Source organism: Sus scrofa, chromosome 7 (genome assembly GCF_000003025.6).
Source record: "Sus scrofa isolate TJ Tabasco breed Duroc chromosome 7, Sscrofa11.1, whole genome shotgun sequence".
Taxonomy (NCBI): domain Eukaryota; kingdom Metazoa; phylum Chordata; class Mammalia; order Artiodactyla; family Suidae; genus Sus; species Sus scrofa.
In genome coordinates, this window is record NC_010449.5 from 19,248,951 (window position 1) to 19,270,365 (window position 21,415).

Below are 21,415 nucleotides of genomic sequence, written 5' to 3' on the forward strand. Positions count from 1 at the left end.
TTTTATTGTGTTTATTACTATTTGTCTTTTTAGGGCCACAACAGAGACATATGGAGGTTCCCAGGCTAGGAGGTCAAATCGGAGCTGTAGCTGCTGTCCTGCACCACAGCCACAGCAGCATCAGATCCGAGCTGTTTCTTCTGTCTATACCACAGCTCACGGCAACACTAGATCCTTAACCCACTGAGCGAGGCCAGGGATGGAACCTGCGTCCTCATGGATGCTAGTCAGATTTGATTCCACTGAGACACAATGGGGGCTCCTGCTGTGTTATTATTAACACAGCATGTGTATGTTTCCATGGTAATAATTCAGGACTTGTATCTACACTGTATTAGAGTGTCTTTTTGAAAATACATAACAACATAGTCCAGCACGTAGTGATTCATTAAAAATTTGACATCTTTCACTGTGATGATTTCATTATGTACAAGTATTATAGGAAAATGTTCCCTCTGCTTTATAGGAAATAAGTAGTTTCTGCATTGTGTCCTCACAACTCTCAGGCTTTTTCTGTAAATATTTGGTGATTCTGCAGTGCTCACCAGTGAGACTTCACAAGTATTATAGGAAAATGTTCCCTCTGCTTTATAGGAAATAAGTAGTTTCTGCATTGTGTCCTCACAACTCTCAGGCTTTTTCTGTAAATATTTGGTGATTCTGCAGTGCTCACCAGTGAGACTTCATAGCATCCCATAGATACTTAGATTCACAAGATAAGCCACACTTGGACCCAAGTCTATTGAGAAGGATGGAGGATAGGAAATGCAGAGAGCATTAGTCGTTTCAGCCATCCAGGGACTCCTCTGGCCCTGTGTGTGACAGCTCAGGTGAAAGGAGGGTATTTTTCAAAGGTAGGGTGAGGTCCACCTTGGCCTAGAATCCCCAGCCCACTGCTGCTGGTATCTGTTGTCACCATCTCAGAGGCACATCTGGGGCTTGCACAAGAGCTTAGTCAGTTACAAGAGCCACCAACCCCCTGGGGGTGGGGGTGGGGGATGATGCTGAACTGTGGCTTCCCAGCAGGTATCTATAATCCGTTCTTAGTCTTCCCAGTCCAGTGCAGTCTATCTAACAGTCACTGGGCATTTTTATCATAAGCACGTTGCCTAGTTACAACTGATACTTTGTCAGAGCTCCAGAGGAGCCAAGTTAGGAAGTTAATCCGGGGTCACATTTGTCCTAGCAAAGGGAAAGGGGATCTTTTTTTAAAACCTTTTGGGGATCTTTTTTTAACCCTTAACTTGAAACTGAATTTAAAGAACAGCAGTCAGTTATTGGGGTGTGCTCAGAGCAGGAGGCCTAAAGAAATGGCTCTTCTGTTTATAACACACCCAACAGGCATCTGGGTTCATGTGACAAGGGGCATAAAATTAGTGGCCTTCCTATGAACAAATACCCAACACATACCCCCACCCCCCACCCCCACATGACTACTGGGTGGGGCCAGGGGTGCAGGGCTTGATACTGGAAGAAAAGCTGCAGTGTTTAGGGGTGGGGGTGCCACCTAGAGCCTGTCTAGTAAGCGCATGGATAGTCTTACGGACATAAAGCTTTAAACCTCTCTTTTTAAGGAAAGAAAGAAAGGTTTCAACTACATGCCATTCTGGAAAAGGCAAAACTGTGGAGACAATAAAAAAATCAGTGGTTGGCAGGAGTTGTGGGGAGAGGAGAAATGAGTATTCACAGAGTACAGAAGTTTTTTAGAGCAGTGAAAATACCTTGTGTGGCATTATAATGGTGGATTTGTCATTAAACTTCTGTCCAAACCCGTAGAATGTACAGTGTTATCCACTTCATTAAAGTGAACCCTAAGGTAGAAAAGGGGGGCAGGTATGGTTTATATCTGCATTTCAGTATTTGGGAGGTATTAAACCATATATAATATCATAAGTAGTGTGCTGATTTGGGAGAAAATAATACTTTGTTTTATTGTCTCTCTCCAGACAAAATTTGACAAAGAGGGAAAGGTTACTTCTTTTGGTGAGTATCTTTAGTTTTCTTTTAAATCACTTTTTTATTTTTTTATTTTATTTTTAGGGCTGCACATGTGGCATATGGAGGTTCCCAGGCTAGGGGTCAAATCAGAGCTGCAGCTGCCCGCCTATACCACAACCACAGCTGTGGGATCTGAGCCACACCTGTGACCTATACCACAGCTCATGGCAATGCCAATCCTTAACCCACTGAGCAAGGCCAGGGATCGAACCTGCGTCGTCACGGCTGCTAGTTGGGTTCATTACTGCTGAGCCATGGCAGAAACTCCTTAAATCACTTTTTTAACCAGTAAATTAGTGAACCCCCTGGAAATCCAGGAATTACAGTGTTTTTGAGTAGGATATTCCTTGCGTATGTGACGTGTCGAAACAGATCTTTCTTCAGCATTTTTCCATCAGCCTTAATTGGAACTGGCAACACCCGAACTGTATTGGGAGTGGTTTTTGGGTCTGGCACCACGTCCACTCTAACAGGATGTTAAAGGAGTGTAGGCTGATATGCAGCTGGAGTCCAGAGAAACTTTTCCATTTTCTTGCCCTTCGTCTCCCCCTCACTGTCCTGGTCCTGTGTTCATTGCCTCCTGTACCATATTGAAGGCACAGGTGAATAATACCATTGTGGTGCCTGTGGGTGACAGCAGACAGGTGGGACAGGGCACTGGATGGTGGTCAGCTGGACCTCTGTCACTTTGGCTCTTATGGATGGTTACTTTTTAAAATGAAACCAAGCATTACTTCACTGACATTGGGTGCAGGTTTCAGGTCCCCTGTGCATTTCCCACCACATGGTCCTGTTTTTGCTATTGCTGAGATCCTAGGGCAGTATTTTGGGTGTTTTTTTTTTTTGGCCCAGTATCTCCTTCAAAAGGCGGTTCTACTTAGAGCTGTCACAGGTGTGGTTTAATGCTTCTATAACCAACATCATTTCTTTCTCTCTCTCTCTTTTTTTTTTTTTTTTTTTTTTTTTTTTTTGACTTTTTAGGGCTGCACCAAAGGCATATGGAGGTTCCCAGGCTAGGGGTCGAATTGGAGCTATAGCTGTTGGCCTATACCACAGCAAGGAGAGGTCCAAGCCGCATCTGCAACCAACGCCACAGCTCATGGCAACACCGGATCCTTAACCCACTGAGTGAGGCTAGTGATCAAAACCCTAATGCTCATGGATCCTAGTTGGGTTTGTTAACTGCTGAACTACAAAGGGAACTCCCCAGCATCATTTCTTGAGTTTCTTTATCGGTGTTGCTTTCTCTTAGGTAATTTAGTTTTTAGGTAGGAGAATCTAGTGTGACAACTGTCTTCATTTTCACATTTTGTATTAGTCCAAGAACAAAAAAAAAATCAGCTTAATCTGCTCATCAGATTTAAATTGCTGAAGATGATAATGAGGAAAAAATAGAAAATGTAGTTTTGTACAATTCATATTTTTAAAAACTGAGTCTAGGGCCAGAAATTAATCCTAATGATGTATAGGTATGGTTTTTATATTGATCCTTTGGGGCTTCTAAGTACAGAGAAATTTTATGAAGTATGGACAAGAGGAGAAAAGAATAGAGTTTGACCAGATTTAGCCTGAGTATATTTTTGAGGTAGATATGGGTATTAAAAAGATCCATTTTAGGAGTTCCTATCGTGGTGCAGCAGAAACAAATCCAACCATGAGGTTGCAGGTTCAACTCCTGGCCTCGCTCAGTGGGTTAAAGGTCTGGCATTGCCGTGAGCTGTGGTGTAGGTTGCAGTCGTGGCTCGGCTCTGGCATTGCTATGGCTGTGGTGTAGGCCTGTAGCTGTAGCTCCCATTAAGACCCCTTGCCTGGGAACCTCCATATGCCGTGAGTGCAGCCCTAAAAAAGACCAAAAAAAAAAAGATCCATTTTAGCTTTTGTTTCTGGTAGTAATAGATTTGATGAAACTGGAAGGCAAACTCTTAGATGAAGATCTTAACTCTTTGATTTATTGGTTTACCCACTCTTTTTATTGACCATGTTTCTTTTCTAGAAAGGAAGAAAACTGACTTATATCAAGAATTAGGTCTTCAAGCTAGAGATTTGAGGTTTCAACATTTAATGAACATCACAACCAGAAACAATAGGATTATCATGAGAATGGAGGTAAAGGATTTTATTTCATCTACATCTCTACTGCAATCTTGTAAGAGTTACTTCCTAGCTGTCTTGATCAATAGGTTAAAAGTAATTTTGTAATAAAAATAGCCATGTGAACATAGGATATTTTTATAATACAACATGGTGCGTGTTAGAACCGTTTTTACATGGATAAGTAGTTATGCTCAGCAGTCAAAACACTGCTCTGTTTTGTATTGGAAAAATTCTGACTGTGGTCTTCATTCTCACTGTTTGAATTTAACATGTAGTTTCTAAACAGCAAGAGCATCTTGATTTATAATAGACATTTTCAGTTGTATACGGTTACGTGTAGCTGTAGCATAACTTCAGCTACTAAGAACATTTCCTGGGATAGCCCAGGAATATCTTTAAAGTTTATTATCTTAATTTATATTTTTATTTTTGTTGAAAGCGTCTTAAAACCTATTGGATCTTCCCATGCCTCCTCAGAGTGTAGCAAATATAATTTGACTTTCCTTCAGTGATCCAGAATTATTATGAACATAAGTTATTTTGGTGGCTAAAGTTTAGGGTTTGGAAGTAGATGAGGGGATGCTGGTCTTAATGCTGTCAACCCTGCAGCGGACATGAGACGTGCTCTCTTCAAAAAGTCTTTGGTGACAGGTATTAGGTATTTATCCATTTTTCTAGAACTAAATTTTTAAAAAATTAAAAAGGGAAGCAGTCTGTTCCCAGGTAATTTTTCTCCAAAAAACATCCTTCACTTTTACTATCAATAACTAGCACCCTTCAGAACATACCTCTTTGATGATGAGAGAACTATGTGATAAAGCAAATTTAGCAAAATGTTAATAATATCATTTAAATGGGAAAGGGTATAGGTGTTTACTGTATCATTTTTCAACTTTTCTGAAAAATGTTCATATTACAGTTGATCCTTGAACCATCCAGGGATCAAGGGTGCTGAACCTCCACACAGACAAAAATCCACGTGTAACTTAGTCACGATTCCTCCATGTTTGCTGTTCCATATCCTTGGATTCAGCCAACCACTGATTGTGTAGTATTGTGGTATTTATTATTAAATACATGAATATTAAATTAATTCAATATTAAATTAATTTTAAAATCTGCATTTAAGTGGACTTGCATGGTTCAAGCCAGTGTTGTTGAAGGGTCAGCTGTAAAATTTGGGAAAATGTAAAAGAAAATTTCTAATTTTTATATAACTAATACAGCAGCCACAGGATATCCTTTTGTTTTATTCTTCTAATACAAAAGATGCTATCTTTCCCTTTAGAATAGTTTTTTAATTTCATAGTGTTCTAAATTAGAGCACTAAGGCTATGTTGTTGTCTCCTCCCTTCCCCCAGAGAGGGTGGTTTTTTGAGAAAAGATTTTTTATTATAGTTGATTTAAAATGTTCTATCAATTTCTCCTGACCCAGTGATACATATATATACATTCTTTTTCTCATATTATCTTCCATCATGTTCCATCACAAGGGATTGGATATAATTCCCTGTGCTATACAGCAGGACCGTATTGCTTACCACTCCTAATGCAGTTGTTTGCGTCTACTAACCCCAGACTCCCAGTCCATCCCATACCCTCCTCCTCCACATTGGCAACCACAAGTCTGTTCTCTGTGTCCATGAGTTTGTTTCTTTACTGTAGATAGGTTCATTCGTGCAATATTTTACGTTCCACATATAAGTGATATCATATGGTATTTGTCTTTCTGACTTCACTTAGTAAGAGTCTACTTCCATCCATGTTGCTGCAAATGGCATCATTTTCTTCTTTTTTATGGCTGAGTAGTATTCCATTGTGTGTATGTACCATCTTCTTAATCCATCCATCTGTTAATGGACATTGAGGTTGTTTCCATGTCTTGGCTATTGTGAATAGTGTTGCAGTGAACTTAGGAATGCAGGTATCTTTTTGAATGAAAGTTTTGTCCTAATACATGCCCAGGGGTGGGATTGCTGGATCATATTGTAGTTCTATATTTAGTTTTCTGAGGTACCTCCATATAGTTTTCCATAGTGGGTTGTACCAATTTACATTCCCACCAACAGTGTGGTCCCTTTTCTCCACACCCTCTCCAGCTATTTGTAGACTTAATAATAGGCGTTCTGACTTGTGTGAGTTGGTGCCTTGTAGTTTTGATTTTCATTTCTCAGTTAGTGATGTTTACCATTTTTTCATATGCCTCTTTTTGTTTACCATTTTTTCATATGCCTCTTGGCCAACTGTATGTCTTTTGGAAGAATGCCTGTTTAGATCTTCTGCCCATTTTTCCATTGGGTTGTTGGCTTCTTTGCTGCTGTTGTGTGAATTGTTTGTATATTTCAGAGGTTAAAGCCCTTGTTGGTTGCATTCTTTGCAACTATTTTCTCCCTTTCCATGGAGAAATCAAGTAATCAAGACAGTGTGGTACTAGTACAAAAAGAGACTTACAGGTCAGTGGAAAAGACCTTTGTATGTGTTATATTTTTGGTGTTTTTATGGTTTCCTTTGTTGCGCAAAAGCTTGTAATTAGCTCCGACTGGCTTTTTTTTTTTTTTTTTAATTGCCTTTGGAGACTAACCTAAGAAAACATTTGTACCGTTGATGTCAGAGAATGTTTTAGCTATATTCCCTTCTGGGAGTTTGATGGTACGAGACATCATTTTTGAGTTTATTTTTGTGCATGGTGTGAGGGTGTATTCTAGTTTCATTGATTCACATGCAGCTCCAGTTTTCCCAGCACCACTTGCTGAAGAGACTGGTTTTTTTGCCCGTTTTATATTCTCGCCTCCATTGTCGAAGATTAATTGACCATAGGTGTCTGGGTCTATTTCTGTGTTCTCTACTCTGTTCCATTGAGTTTATTTTTGTGCATGGTGTGAGGGTGTGTTCTAGTTTCATTGATTCACATGCAGCTCCAGTTTTCCCAGCACCACTTGCTGAAGAGACTGGTTTTTTTGCCCGTTTTATATTCTCGCCTCCATTGTCGAAGATTAATTGACCATAGGTGTCTGGGTTTATTTCTGGGTTCTCTATTCTGTCCATGAATGGACTTTGTCAGATGCTTTTTCTGCATCTATTGAGATGATCATGTGTGTCTGTTTTGGTGGCAGTACCACACTGTCTTGATTACTATAGCTTTGTAATCTTGTCTGAAGTCTGGGAGAGTTAGGCCTCATGCTTAGTTTTTGTTCCTCAGGATTGCTTTGGCATTTCTGGGTCTTTAATGGTTCCATATAAATTTTTGGATTGTTTGTTCTAGTTCTGTGAAAAATGTCATGGATAATTTTACAGGGATCACATTGAATCTGTAGATTGCTTTGGGTAGTATGCCATTTTAACAATACTGATTCTTCCAGTCCAGGAGCAGGAAATATCTTTCCATTTCTTTGAGCCCTCTTTAATTTCCTTGATTAATGCTTTATAGTTCTCTATTAGTCTTTCACCTTCTTGGTCAGGTTTATTCCTAAGTATTTAAATTTTTGGGTGCAATTTAAAAAGGTATTGTATTTTTATATTCCTTTTCTAATATTTCACTGTTAGTATAAAGTAATGCAACCAATTTCTGAATATTAATCTTGTATACTGCTGCTTTGTTGAATTAGTTGATCTGTTCAAGTAGTTTTTATGCAGAATCCTTGGGGTTTTCTATATATAGTATCATGTCATCTGCATAGAGTGACAATTTTACCTCTTCTCTTCCAATTTGGATACCTTTTATTTCTTTTGTTTGTCTGATTGCTGTGGCTAGGATTTCCAGTAAATGCTATGTTGAATAAAAGGTGAGAGTGGGCATCCTTGTCTTGTTCAAGATTTTAGCAGAAAGGCTTTCAGCTTTTCCCCATTGAGTATGATATTGGCTGTGGGTTTGTCATAAATGGTTTTTATTATGTTAAGGTATGTTCCCTCTGTTCCCATGTTGGTAAGAGTTTTTAACATGAATGGACTTTGTCAAATGCTTTTTCTGCATCTGTTGAGATGATCATGTGGTTTTTGACTTTTCTTTTGTTAATATGGTGCGTGACATTGATTGATTAGTGTATGTTGACCATCCTCGTGAACTTGGGATGAATCCCACTTTGGTATGATCTTTTTGATGTGTTGTTGGATTCCGTTGGCTAAACTTTTGTTGAGAATTTTTGCATCTGTAGTCATCAAAGATATTGGTGTATCATTTTCTTTTTTGGTATTATCTTTGGTCTTGTTATTGGGGTGATGGTGGCTTCATAGGATGTGTTTGGGATTATTCCTTCCCAAAAGGAAAAGTAAGAATGGGTATAAGTTCTTCTTTGTATGTTTGGTAGAATTCACCTGTGAAGCCATCTGGTCCAGGGCTTTTGTTTGTAGGAGTGTTTTTATTACATATTAATTTAATTTCTGGTGATCAGTTCAAATGATCTATTTCTTCTTGATTCAGTTTTGGCAAGCTGTATGTCTCTAGAAAGTTGTTCATTCTACATTGTCAAGTTTGTTGGCATGTAATTGTTTGTAGTATTCTCTTATTGCCGGAGGCCAGCTCCGGCGGCCAGGGAGCGTATGCTTTTTCCCCGATGGGAGAGGGATGCAGCGTCGGCGAATGTACAATTACGGAGACAGCCTCTTTGTCCCTTCTTTCAGGGCGCTGGACTGCTCACATTTTATTGGCATATGTGGTTGATTATATAGACAGCTTTTTGCTACAGATTACATCACAGTGTTAAAAGTACATTGGTCAACTATTACATGGTATAGCAGCCATACATCATGTTTTAAGATCTTTGTTTTAACTAAACTTAGTGGGTACAATTTAGGGGCAATTAGGTACAATACATCATGTTTAAAGATCTCTATCTTAACTAAACTTAGTACAATTTAAGGGCATTTAGGTACAATACATCATGGAAAGGAGGAGACAGTACAAATCATCCCATGGCCAGCCAGTCTTTACAATTTGAAGAGTTCACAGATGCAAGAATTTGGCATTCACAAATCTTGTTTTTAGACTGGTGCTTATCTGTAAAGCGTTATGGCAGGGAGACAGTGTGAGAAAATATAAACCAACTTAACTAGATATCACTTAAAAGCTTCTATAACTCATAGCTAGGTGTCTTTTGGTCAAGAATAATATATGTCTAACTTCTATGAACCTCATTAAAATCCTAACTCTAAAATTTATGTATAACTAATTAATAGATAAACACTATGTTTTAACTAAGTTGGATTAAAATAGGGGAAATTTCTGAAATTCTTATTATACTATTGTTGTAATTTTGTTAAGTCACAAATCACCACAGGACAATAAGAATGGGAAATAAGAATAATAAGTAAATAATCAGGAAAGACTGAGAAAAACTGAATAACAAATGAAACAGCAGGAAAGACTAGGTCACCCGAGAAACAATCCATGTTCTCCAGTGCAAACATGGAAATTGCTTTCCCAGGAAAGCCTTAATTCTTCCCCATCAACATCAAAGTAAGAGCTGTGTAACCTGAGGCCTGCCCTCGGCTTGTACCGTGCAGGCAGGCTTTTCATCCTGATCAGAGGTCCACCTTCGGCATGCACTGTTCAGGTGAGCTTTTTTCCTAACCGAAAGCCCACCTTCGGCTTGTACCTTTCAGGTGAGCTCCCTTTCTTGGTTAAGAACCTGCCTTCAGGTTTTTCTGACATCAGGCAAGGTCCTTTTTTTTGAGTCCCTGCATTTTCTCGGCTCCCCGCATCTTATGTTTTTTTTTTTTTTTTTGTATTTCTGCACTATTTGTTGAGATTTCTCCTTTTTCATTTATTTTGAGTTCTTTCCCTCCTCTTCTTGGTGATTCTGGCCAGAGGTTTGTCAATTTTGTTAACCCTTTCAAAGAACCAGCGTTTGGTTTCCTTGAGTTTTTTTTCTATTGTGTTCAAATCTCTATTTTATTGATTTCCTCTCTGGTCTTTATGATTTTCTTCCTTCTGCTGACTTTGGGTTTTGTTGGTTCTTGTTTTTCTAATTCTTGTAAGTGGTATGTTGTTGATTTGAGATTTCTCTTCTTTTTTGAGGAAGGACTGTATCACTATGAACTTACCTCTAAGCACTGCTTTTGTGGCATCACGTTGATTTTGAATGGTTGTGTGTTCATTATTATTTGTCTTAAGGTATTTTTTAATTTCCCTTTTGATTTCTCTATTGACCCATTGGTTTTTTAGTAGCGTGTTTAGTCTCCATGTAGTCATTTTTTTCTTTTCTCATTTCTTTTCCTGTGGTTAATTTCTAGTTTCATGCCATTGTGGTCAGAGAAGATGCTTCAAATAATTTCTGTACTCTTAAACTTGTTGTGGTTAGTTTTGTGCCCCAGGATGTGGTCAGTCCTTGAGAACATTCCATGTGCATTTGAAAAGAATGTGAGTTCTGATTTTTTTTTTTTTTTTTGGATGTTAATGTCCTGGAAATATCGATTAAGTCTCACTGTTCTATTGTGTCATTTAGGATCTCTGTTGCCTTATTGCTTTTCTGTCTAGAGGATCTGTCCATTGATGTGCGTGGGGTGTTAAAAATCTCCTCCTGTTATTGTATTCCCATTGATTTTTCCTTTTGTGTATGTTAGTATTTGTTGCATGTACTTGGGTGCCTCTATGTTAGGGGCATATATATTGACAAGTGTAATAATCCTGTTCATGTATTGAACCTTTTATCATTAAACAGTGTCCTTCTTTGTCTTTCTTTGTGGCTTTTGTTTTAAAGTCTGTTATGAGTATTGTATCTCCCACTTTCCTGTCTTTCTCTTCACATGAAATATCTTTTTCTGTCCCCTCACTTTCAATTGTATTTATCATTTGCTCTAACGTGAGCCTCTTGTAGGCAGCATATTGTAGGTTCTTGTTTTTTTATCCAGTCTGCTTCTCTTTGTCTCTTGATTGGAGCATTCAGTCCATTGACATTTAAGGTAATTATTGATAAATATGTATTTATTGCCATTTTATTTTGTGTATTTTTGTCTTTTTAGAACTACAACTGCAGCATATGGAAGTTCCCAGGCTAGGGGTTGAATTGGAGCTTCAGCTGCCAGCCTACACCTCAGCTACAGCAACAATGCTAGATCATTAAACCATTGAGCAAGTCCAGGTATCAAACCCATGTCCTCATGTATACTAGTCGGGTTTGTTACCACTGAGCCACAACAGGAACTCCTTTATTGCCATTTTAAACCTTGTTTTCTAGTTGATTCTGTGTTTCTCTTTTGTTCCTTTCATTTTTTGGTTGACTGATTTCCTTTTATTTTATGCTTGTGTTGTTCCCTTTTTAATTTTGTGAATGTATTGTTTGGTTTTGATTTGTAGTTGCCCTGTTTTTCAAGTGTGTTAACCTCTTGACATATCTGCTTGCTTTAGCCTGATAGTCACATAAGCTCAAACACATTCTGAAAAAAGAGGAGTCTAGATTCTCTTTCTCCTCATTTTATGATTTTGGTGTCCTTTTTTCATCTTCATGTTTATCCTTCTGCTGTTCTTTGTGTTTATTGTCACTTTTACAAGTAAGTTTTTTTTTTTTTCCCCTTTTAGATCTATATACTGGCTTATTTATTTATTTTAGATTAGTAATCATTTCTTTCTTTCTTTCTTTCTTTCTTTCTTTTTTTTTTTTTTTGAGTGCCACACCCATAGCATATGGAGGTTCCCAGGCTAGGGGTCAAATCAGAGCTACAGCTGCTGGCCTACACCACAGCCACATCAACACAGGATCTGAGCCCTGCCTGTGACCCACACCACAGCTCACAATGCTAGATTCTTAACCCACTGAACCAAGGCCAGGGATTGAACCTGCAACCTCATGGTTCCTAGTTTGATTGTTTCCTCTGTGCTATGATGGGAACTCCAGTAATCATTTCATTTTATTCTCTTTTTTTTTAAGATTTTTATTTTTTCTGTTATAGCTAGTTTACAGTGTTGTATCAATTTTCTACTCTACAGCAAGGTGACCCAGTCACACTTACATATATACATTCTTTTTCTCACATTATCATGCTCCATCATAAATGAGTAGATATAGCTCCCAGTGCTATAGAGCAGGATCTCATTGCTTATCCACTCCAAATGCAATAGTTTGCATCTATTAACCCCAAACTCTCACTCCCTGCCCCCTCCCCCTTGGCAACCACAAGTCTGTTCTCTAAGTCCATAAATTCCTTTTCTATGGAAAGGTTCATTTGTGCCATATATCAGATTCCAGATATAAGTGATATCATATGGTATTTGTCTTTCTCTTTCTTACTTACTTCACTCAGTATGAGAGTCTCTGGTTCCATCCATGTTGGTGCAAATGGCATTATTTTGTTCTTTTATTTGGCTGAGTAGTATTCCATTGTGTATATACGCCATATCTTCTTAATCCATTCATCTGTCGATGGACATTTAGGTTATTTCCATGTCTTGGCTATTGTGAATAGTGCTGCAGTGAACATATGGGTACATGTGTTTTTTTTCAAGGAAAGTTTTGTCCTGATATTTGCCCAAGAGTGGGATTGCTAGGTCATATGGTAGTTCTTTATTTAGTTTTCTGAGGTACCTCCATACTGTTCTCCATAGTGGTTGTACCACCTTACATTCTCACCAACAGTGCAGGAGGGTTCCCCTTTCTCCACACCCTCTCCAGCACTTGTTATTTGTGGATTTATTAATGATGGCCATTCTGACAGGTGTGAGGTGATATCTCCTGGTAGTGTTGATTTGCATTTCTCTTCTCCACACCCTCTCCAGCACTTGTTATTTGTGGATTTATTAATGATGGCCATTCTGACAGGTGTGAGGTGATATCTCCTGGTAGTGTTGATTTGCATTTCTCTAATAATCAGGAAAGTTGAGCATTTTTTTCATGTGCTTGTTGGCCATCTTTGTATCTTCTTTGGAAAAATGTCTATTCAGATCTTTTGCCCATTTTTCCATTGGGTTGTTGGCTTTTTTGCTGTTGAGTTGTGTAAGTTGTTTGTATGTTTTAGATATTAAGCCCTTGTCGGTTGCATCGTTTGAAACTATTTTCTCCCATTCTGTAAGTTGTCTTTTTTTTTTTTTTTTTTTTGTCTTTTTAGGGCTGCACCCGCAGCATACGGAGGTTCCCAAATCAGAGTTACAGCTGCTGGCCTATGCCACAGCCGCAGCAATGCAAGATCCAAACCGTGTCTGTGACCTACACTACAGCTCATGGCAATGCCAGATCCTTAACCCACTGAGCAAGGCCAGGGATCGAACCCACAACCTCATGGTTCCTAGTCGAATTCATTTCTGCTGCACCCTGATGGGAACTCCTGTAAGTTGTCTTTTTGATTTTTGTATGGTTTCCTTTGCTGTGCAAAAGCTTGTCAGTTTGATTAGATCCCATTGGTTTATTTTTGCTTTTATTTCTATTGCCTTGGGAGACTGACCTGAGAAAACATTTGTAGTGTTGATGTCACAGAATGCTTTGCCTGTGTTCTCTTCTCGGAGTTTGATGTTGTGTTGTCTTATGTTTAAGTCTTTAAACCATTCTGAGTTTACTTTTGTGCGTGGTGTGAGGGCATACTGGCTTATTGAAGTGGTTACTTTCTAGTTGTGATTTCCCCCATCCCATTCCTTCTTATTTCTTTTTTATTTAGAGGAGACTTTTCAGTATTTCTTTTAGAGCAAGTTTAGTATTGCTATATTCTTTAAGTTCTTGTTTGTTTGAGAAATTCTGAATTTCTCCTTCTATTTTAAATGATATTCTTGCTGGGTAAAGTATTCTAGGCAGCAAATTTTTTCCTTTTAGAACTTTGAATATATCTTGCCACTCTCTTCTAGCATATAGTGTGCCTGTAGAAAAATCAGCTAATAGCCTTATGGAGGTCCCCTCTTAATTAATTCTTTGTTTTCCGCTTGCTGCCTTTAGAATTCTCTCCTTTAATTTTTGCGGTTTTTATTTTAATATATCTTGGTGTGGGTCTATTTGAGTTCACCTTGTTTGGGGCCCTGTGTGCTTCCTGTTTCTTGATATATATTTCCTTCAAATTTGGAGAGTTGTCAGCCTTAATTTCTTCAAATATATTTTCAATCCCCTTTTCTTTTTCTTCTCCTTCTGGAATCCCTATTCCGCATAGATAGACCTGCTTTATATTATCCTATAGATCTACTACTTTTATGTTTTCTCATTTGGTTTTCTGTCTGCTGTCCTGATTGGGTGATTTCGATTATTTTATCTTCCAAGTCACTTATTCGTTCCTCCTGCATTATTCAGTCTGCTATTCATTGCCTTTAACTCAGCTTGTGTCTATGGAAATGAATTTTCTAATTTTTCTTGGCTCCTTATATTTTCTGTTCCTTTCTAGAGTAGTCTGCGTTACTGTTCATATCCACACTTAATATCTTCATATTTGCTCTTAATTCCTTCATTATCTTCACTATCTCCTTTTTTTTTTTTTTTTTTTTAAGGGCCACATCTGTGGCACATGGAAGTTCTACACCACAGCCACAGCAATGCAGGATCCAAGCTGCATCTGTGACCTACAGTGCAGCTCATGGCAACGCTGGATCCTTAACCCACTGAGCGAGGCCAGGGATTGAACGCACATCCTCATAGATACTAGTCGGATTCGTTACCACTGAGCCATGATGGGCACTCCTTCACTATCTCCTTTTTGAACTTGGTATCTATTAGACTACAGAAGTCTGTTTCATTGTTTGCTCCTTCAGGGTAATTCTCCTGTTCTTTTATCTGGGCATGGTTCCTGAGCCTCTTCCTTTTACTTATATTTCTCTAATTCTGTGAGTTTCGGGAAAATAACTACTGTTATTAGTCTTATATAATAGTCTTGCAGGTCTATTTATATGTGAGACCACCCCTGTGTATTTTGTGAGAGCTTACTATGTTTGGTTTTGTGCGCGTGTGTGTGTGATCTGCTTTTGGTTTGCATGCTTGCTATCTCTTTCCTCAGTGTGTGCAGGCTGTTATCCCCTTGATAGGGGTACTGGTGTATAACCTGTGTGTACTTCCAGGGAGATGGATGCAGTGGGCAGGGCGAGGACCTACGGGGAGATAGTGCAGGCTGCTCCTGGTTGCAGGGCTCTGGGAAGTGGCAGTGACCCTTAGGCAGGTATAGACAGTGCCCAGAGCATTTTGCAGTGGCAGCAACAAGGTGTGTGCATTCCCAGGGGAGTGAGAAAAACAACGGGTGGTGCTCGGTTGCAGCGTCCTCCTCTGTGCCAGACCTTGAGGTGACTGGGGCTGCTAGAGGTGCCTGTTCACAAATCCCTAGCAGAGGTGGGCCATGCCCACCTCTGGAGTCTGAGATGGCTGTGGTGGCCCCTGCAGCCTGTAGTCCATGCAAGAGGCTCCCTGCCAGCCGTAGCCCACATTAGAGGCACCCCACTACCCAAGAGCCCTTGCTTGCACAGAGAAGGGTATTCCTTGACAGTCCCTCCCCCAAAATGGCCCGTTGCGTCTCCTGTGGGCCCAGGCCTCCTCCCAGATGCCCTTGACTGTGGTGCTCTGCTCCCTATCTTGTGGCGCACTGCCCACTAGCCCCTCAGGCTGCCTCCACAAACCCAACCCTAGTCCTCTCCCCAGAATTGACCCCCAGACCCTGCATCTCAGCGCCCAGCCTCTATCTCAGTGTCTCAGGCTGGCGTCTGGGGTCATGGTTTGTGCGGCTCTTTCTTTGCTTTGCCTTCCCCAGTTCAGCTGCTGACGCTTTTCTCCAAGGCTTTGAGGTCCCTCCATTTCAGCTGATCTCATCAGGTGGCTTCCAGGGTGTGGGTTTCTTTCCTTTTTCACAGCTCCCTCTCAGGAGTGCTGGTTCCTTTTTTTTCCTCTTTTCTCATTCTCTCTTTTTTCTCCTTTTTGTTCTACCCAATTATATGGAGGGTTTCTTGCCCTTTTTGGAGGTTTAAGGTCTTATGCCAGGTTCAGTAGAAGTTCTGTGCAAATTGCTCTGCATGTAGATGGGCTTTTTTGGTGTGTTGGTGAGAGATGGTGAGCACACGCCTTATTCCTCTGCCATCTTGACCCCGCCTCACTAAGGCTATGTTTTATCTTTTATCATTTTAAATTAGCTTAATATGTTTTGGTGATATTTTTAAAAGGAAGCTTCCCTATTTCAGCTAAACTAATCACGATTAAACTTTAGTTTATAAAAAGTTTGCTGAATACCTGACTTTTAAGAACTTATCTTGTTTCCTTTGTTCTCTGTATTTCTCATGATTACCCTTGAAGTCCTAATAAATACATAATTTGTTTAATTCCAGTTCTGTTAGGAGGGAGAGGTATATAAGACATGCATGTATTCTAGGATTCCTTTTAAAAATGTCTTGGTTTTTTTCTGGAAAACCAAATGAACAGTGATTTGGTTTAGGCTTAGTCCAAAATTAATAGAGCATTAAACCTTACTTTATGAATGTTATTTTTTTCATACAATCCTCCAACTTACATATGTGCGTGTACATATTTGTCGTTTTTTTTTTTTTTTTTTTTTTTTTTTTTTTTTTTTTACAGTATTTGAAAGCTGTGATAACTCCAGAGTGTCTTCTGATATTAGATTATCGTAATTTAAACTTAGAGCAGTGGCTGTTCCGGGAACTCCCTTCACAGTTGGCTGGAGAGGGTCAACTTGTCACATACCCTTTACCTTTTGAGTTTAGAGCTATAGAAGCACTCCTGCAATATCGGGTAAGCCTCTTTTTATTTAGCTTCTTGAATTTGTTCTGGTTTTACAGTTCTATTGAGAAAAATACACTGGTGTTGTTTTAATGGCACTTTGTCTAACCACACCCTCCCCCCAAATAAAAACATTTGTAGGGGTCCTATATGGAGAAAGTACTTAATTCTTAAACTTTATGACCCAATCAAATAGATCTGAAGTCTCTAAGTGTAGTACATAGAGTCTCTTTGATGGTCATGTTATGACATTCAGTGAAGCACATTTCAGCTTATCTGTCCTTTGTTCAATTTTAATAAATATATTCAGGATGATAATCCAAAATGCTTATTCTAAATATGACATGTACATATATATATACACACATATATATAAATGAACATATCAAAAAGTTTTAACTACTCCATTTTATTCTCTAAATCATATATTGTGAAACTGCTTAGACATGATAAATACTATAGCACAAATCTTTTTTTTTTCTTTTTTGCTTTTTAGGGCCTCACTTGTGGTATATGAAAGTTCCCAGGCTAGGTGTCAAATCAGAGCTTCAACTGCCAGCCAACGCCACAGCCACAGCAATGTAGGATCTGAGCCACGTCTGCAACCTACACCACAGCTCACGGCAATGCTGGGTCCCTAACCCGCTGAGCCAGGCCAGGGATCGAACCCACATTCTCATCAATCCTAGTCGGGTTCATTACTGCTGAGCCGCGACAGGAACTCCAGCATAAGTCTTCTATGAAATCATTCTGATACTTTCCAAATTGTCCTTTTTTTTTTTTTTTTTTTTTTTGTGCAGTCTTCTGTTTGAGACCTGGTTTGACATAGGAATGGTGTACAGTTCTTGTAATGACTCCTTCACTTAATTGATAATCACTGAGTGGGGATCCTGTCAGGTTCTAAACAAGGATGGTCATTACTTTCTTAGCCCCCACAAATCTTTCTTCCTCCTTCCTTTCCCCCTATTAGTCAAGATAGTACTGTTCAGGATCTGGCTGCGTGCAAGAGGCAGTGCCATGATCAGCTGTCTCTTTGTCTGCCTTGCTTTACTGAGGGAGTAGGAGATGGCTCCGTTCCTTACTCAGGTTAATGAAGCAACAGCACCAGCTAGTAGCAGCCAATGAGATGGCGACTAGTTGAAGCCCAGATAGGAAAACAGGGAAAAAACAGAGGGCAAGACAAGAAGGTGTAAACAATGGTCTGTGGCAGGCTGCACACATTAAGCTCTTAGGAGCTCATGCTGGGACAGACAGTGTGTTAGAATTTGTATTATTAATTTACTGCTTCATTCAGCTACCATGCTTTTTACCTACAGGTGTGGAAGTATTTTAATATTTTAACAATTAGTATAGCTATATCAATACACACCTTGCCAGTTGATTTCTTCTGTGAAAAATAATGTATACTTTTGACTTCTCAAATTTGACCCTTGGCATATGGAAGCTCCTGGGCCAGGGATAGAATCTGAGCTGCTGCTGTGACTTACACCACAGCTGCAGCCAACACCGGATCCTGTACCACAGTGGGTTAAGGATCTGTTTGTTTGTTTTTGTTTTTCTTTGTTTGTTTGTGTTTTTAGGACCACACTAGTGGCGTATGGAAGTTCCCAGCCTAGGGGTTGAATCGGAGCTGTAGCTGCTGGCTTACACCACAGTCACAGCAACATGGGATCCAAGCCGCATCTGTGACCTACACCACAGCTCATGCAAACATGGATGGAAGTTCCCAGGCTAGGGGTTGAATTGGAGCTGTAACTGCTGGCCTACACTGCAGCAACACCAGATCTGAGTCATGTCTGCGACCTACACGACAGCTCATGGCAACGCCCACTTAGCCCACTGAGCGAGGTCAGGGATCAAACACGCATCCTGATGGATACTAGTTGGGTTTGTTACCACTGAGCCAGGAAGGGTACTCCCTGGTGTTACTTTTTAAAGTCTGAAGTATGTTTTGAATTTCAAAAGAATTTTGAATTGTATACAGACAACATAGGTATTGTTTACCAGATGTAAAGTTTGTGTTTTAACCACAGAATGGCAGCTTTTATTTTAATCAATGCTCCATTCTTTTCATAGTGTCTGTAGGGAGAAGAGCCTTGTGGGAGTTAATTCCCTGTCGATCAAAGGGGAGCCTAGTAACAACATTATGTGTGGTTATCTTTTAATCTCGGGGATCTGGTTTTTGAATCATCTGAAATGGGGATTCCAAAAATGACTGTGTTCTGAAATGTTACCAGTCTTCCTAGCTATTATAGATTTCTGTATTTAATCAGGATTCACTGACCCTGAGTATTCTAAAAAGATTGTTTTAATTCTTATGAAAGGTCATGTTGTTATCTAGATCAACACCCTTCAGGGAAAACTTAGCATTTTGCAACCACTCATCCTCGAGACATTGGAAGCTTTAGTGGATCCCAAACATTCCTCTGTAGACAGAAGCAAACTGCACATCTTACTGCAAAATGGCAAAAGGTAAATATGGGTAATTTCCCAAGTTGGGAGTTAGACGTAAATGTCTTAAACTTCTCTTTCAGTAGTCTTAGTGAAATGTGTAACATAAATTCGGATACAAAATTAGGGTTATACCTGATATAAAAATACCAACTAGTCTCACTAATGGCAATGACATTTTTTATGCTTTGTGACTTAGTGCCTTCATTGCCATATTTCGATTTCATTATTGTTAAAATTCTGTCTTTCGTAACTTCAAAGCAGGAAAGTAGCCTAGGTGGGAAATTGAGCTAAAGGGGCACACAGACTAATGTTTATTGAAAAGCTGTTTTGCTTGAAATGCTGTAACAGGCTCTTTATGTGTGTGAGCTCTTCTCATCCTGTCAGTCCTGTTGACGTGGTCCACATTTGGAAGATGAGAAAAAGGGAGTTTAAGTAACTTGTCTAAACTTACATAGCAGCTAAATAGCAGGTGTAAATTCACATCCAGTTTTCTCTCCCTCCAGGGTCTGGGCTGTGTGTGCATTTGTATTATAATGCATTCTAGAATTTAAGAATATTTTAATTTAAATTGTATTATAAATTGACAGAAGCAACTGCACATCTTACTGCAAAGATGCCCTGAGGGTTTGTATCCCCTAAAGTCCCTTGAAGGTTTAACAGTTAAAATTTCTGAAATGGTAGTTTTTTGTCCAAAAATATTAAGGCTTTTTTTTTCCCCCCCACTTTTTTTTTAAGGGCCACACCTCAGCATATGGAAGTTCCCAGGCGAGGGGTTAAATTAGAGCTGCGCTTGCTGGCCTACACCATAGCTACAGCAACTTGGAATCCAAGCCACATCTGTGACCTACACCACAGCTCACAGCAGTGCCAGATCCTTAGTCCACTGAGCAAGGCCAGGGATCAAACCTGCATCCTCATGGCTCTAGTCAGATTCATTTCTGATATGCCACAACGGGAACTCCTATTATGGCATTTTTATCAGTTAAAAGTAAGTAGCCTGTTCTTGTATTATCACTGTCAGACTTATTAAGAGTAAATATACATTTTTGAGCAAAAAAGATTAAATCACATTGATTTTCTATATTGCTGAGATAAATAACATATGCTAAAGATTATATCATTGATTAATTTTACCACTCAGTGTAATTTTGGTTTGGGAATCGATTCTCAATCTGCATAGTGAATATTAAAAAATTTTTACAAGTCAGTATTTACTGTAAATATATAAGTGAATCCACTTGATAGGATACCCTATAAGGGCACTATTATTGGGAAATGTTTTTACAGATTTATTTTATTGATCATTTCTATATAACTAATCTTATAGCCTGTCAGAGTTAGAAACAGATATTAAGATGTTCAAAGAGTCCATTCTGGAGATCTTGGATGAAGAAGAGTTGCTGGAAGAGCTCTGTCTGACCAAATGGAGTGACCCTCAAGTCTTGTAAGTGGACAGTTGTGCTTTGCTAGTTTTTCTCTTAGGGTCAGTTATCTGCTTTGTCTTGTCTCTGGATGACTTATCACAGAGACATGACATTTTGCTGGAATAGAGGCTGTAGGCACTTTTCAGCCCTAGTTGTTTCACTGTTTGCTGTGCCATGTTGCAGCTAATTGAATTGAATGAGGCCTAGGCACACACATTGTGTATACAACACTGTGCTGGGCTCTGACGACCATACAGGTAAACACACCATTATCTTCAAAAGACTGACCAAAGTGACACACACATTTACCCAAGGAACTTAGCTGTTGAGTTCAGAGGGAGAGAGTGGCGGGAGGGTGGAGTGCAGGGAAGTGAGTAGGATGCTGGCATAGATTTTTAAGTACCCCAGATCATTTTTGTTCTTCATAGGTCAGCATCATCATATGGACAACTTTGGGAGTTCCCACTGTGGTGCAGCAGGTTAAAGATCTGGTGTTTTCTCTGCAGTGGCTTAGGTCAGTGCTGAGGCCTAGGTTTGATCCCTGGGTTAATGATCTGGTGTTGCCGTAGCTGTGGTTTAGGTCACAGCTGCAGCTCAGGTTAAATGCCTGGCCCAGGAATTTCCATGTGCTGCAATTGCAACCACAAAAAAACATGTTTGTAATGTGCATAATTTCCACAGCGTATATAGAATTTTAAAGCATTTTGAGATGTTATCTGCTGTATTGGGCTCTGTGACGCTCAATACTATGGCGGATAGATCAAGTAGCAGAGGCTTGAACACCCTTGTAACACTCATTTGCTTTCCTTATTAGGCCAATCTAATATGTTTTAT

General features: G+C 39.4%; 1 protein-coding gene across 2 annotated transcripts in view; it reads left to right on the forward strand.

Moving 5' to 3' along the window:
* MRS2 (MRS2, magnesium transporter) overlaps positions 1 to 21,415 on the forward strand; it is a 50,877-nt gene that overhangs the window by 4,344 nt on the left and 25,118 nt on the right. For both annotated transcript variants that reach the window (XM_001928036.7, XM_013977474.2), the window contains exons 3-7: positions 1,947 to 1,983; positions 3,992 to 4,104; positions 16,542 to 16,715; positions 19,045 to 19,175; positions 20,485 to 20,601. In XM_001928036.7, coding sequence (XP_001928071.1) covers positions 1,947 to 1,983; positions 3,992 to 4,104; positions 16,542 to 16,715; positions 19,045 to 19,175; positions 20,485 to 20,601 — 572 coding nt within the window. The remainder of the gene's footprint in view (positions 1 to 1,946; positions 1,984 to 3,991; positions 4,105 to 16,541; positions 16,716 to 19,044; positions 19,176 to 20,484; positions 20,602 to 21,415) is intronic.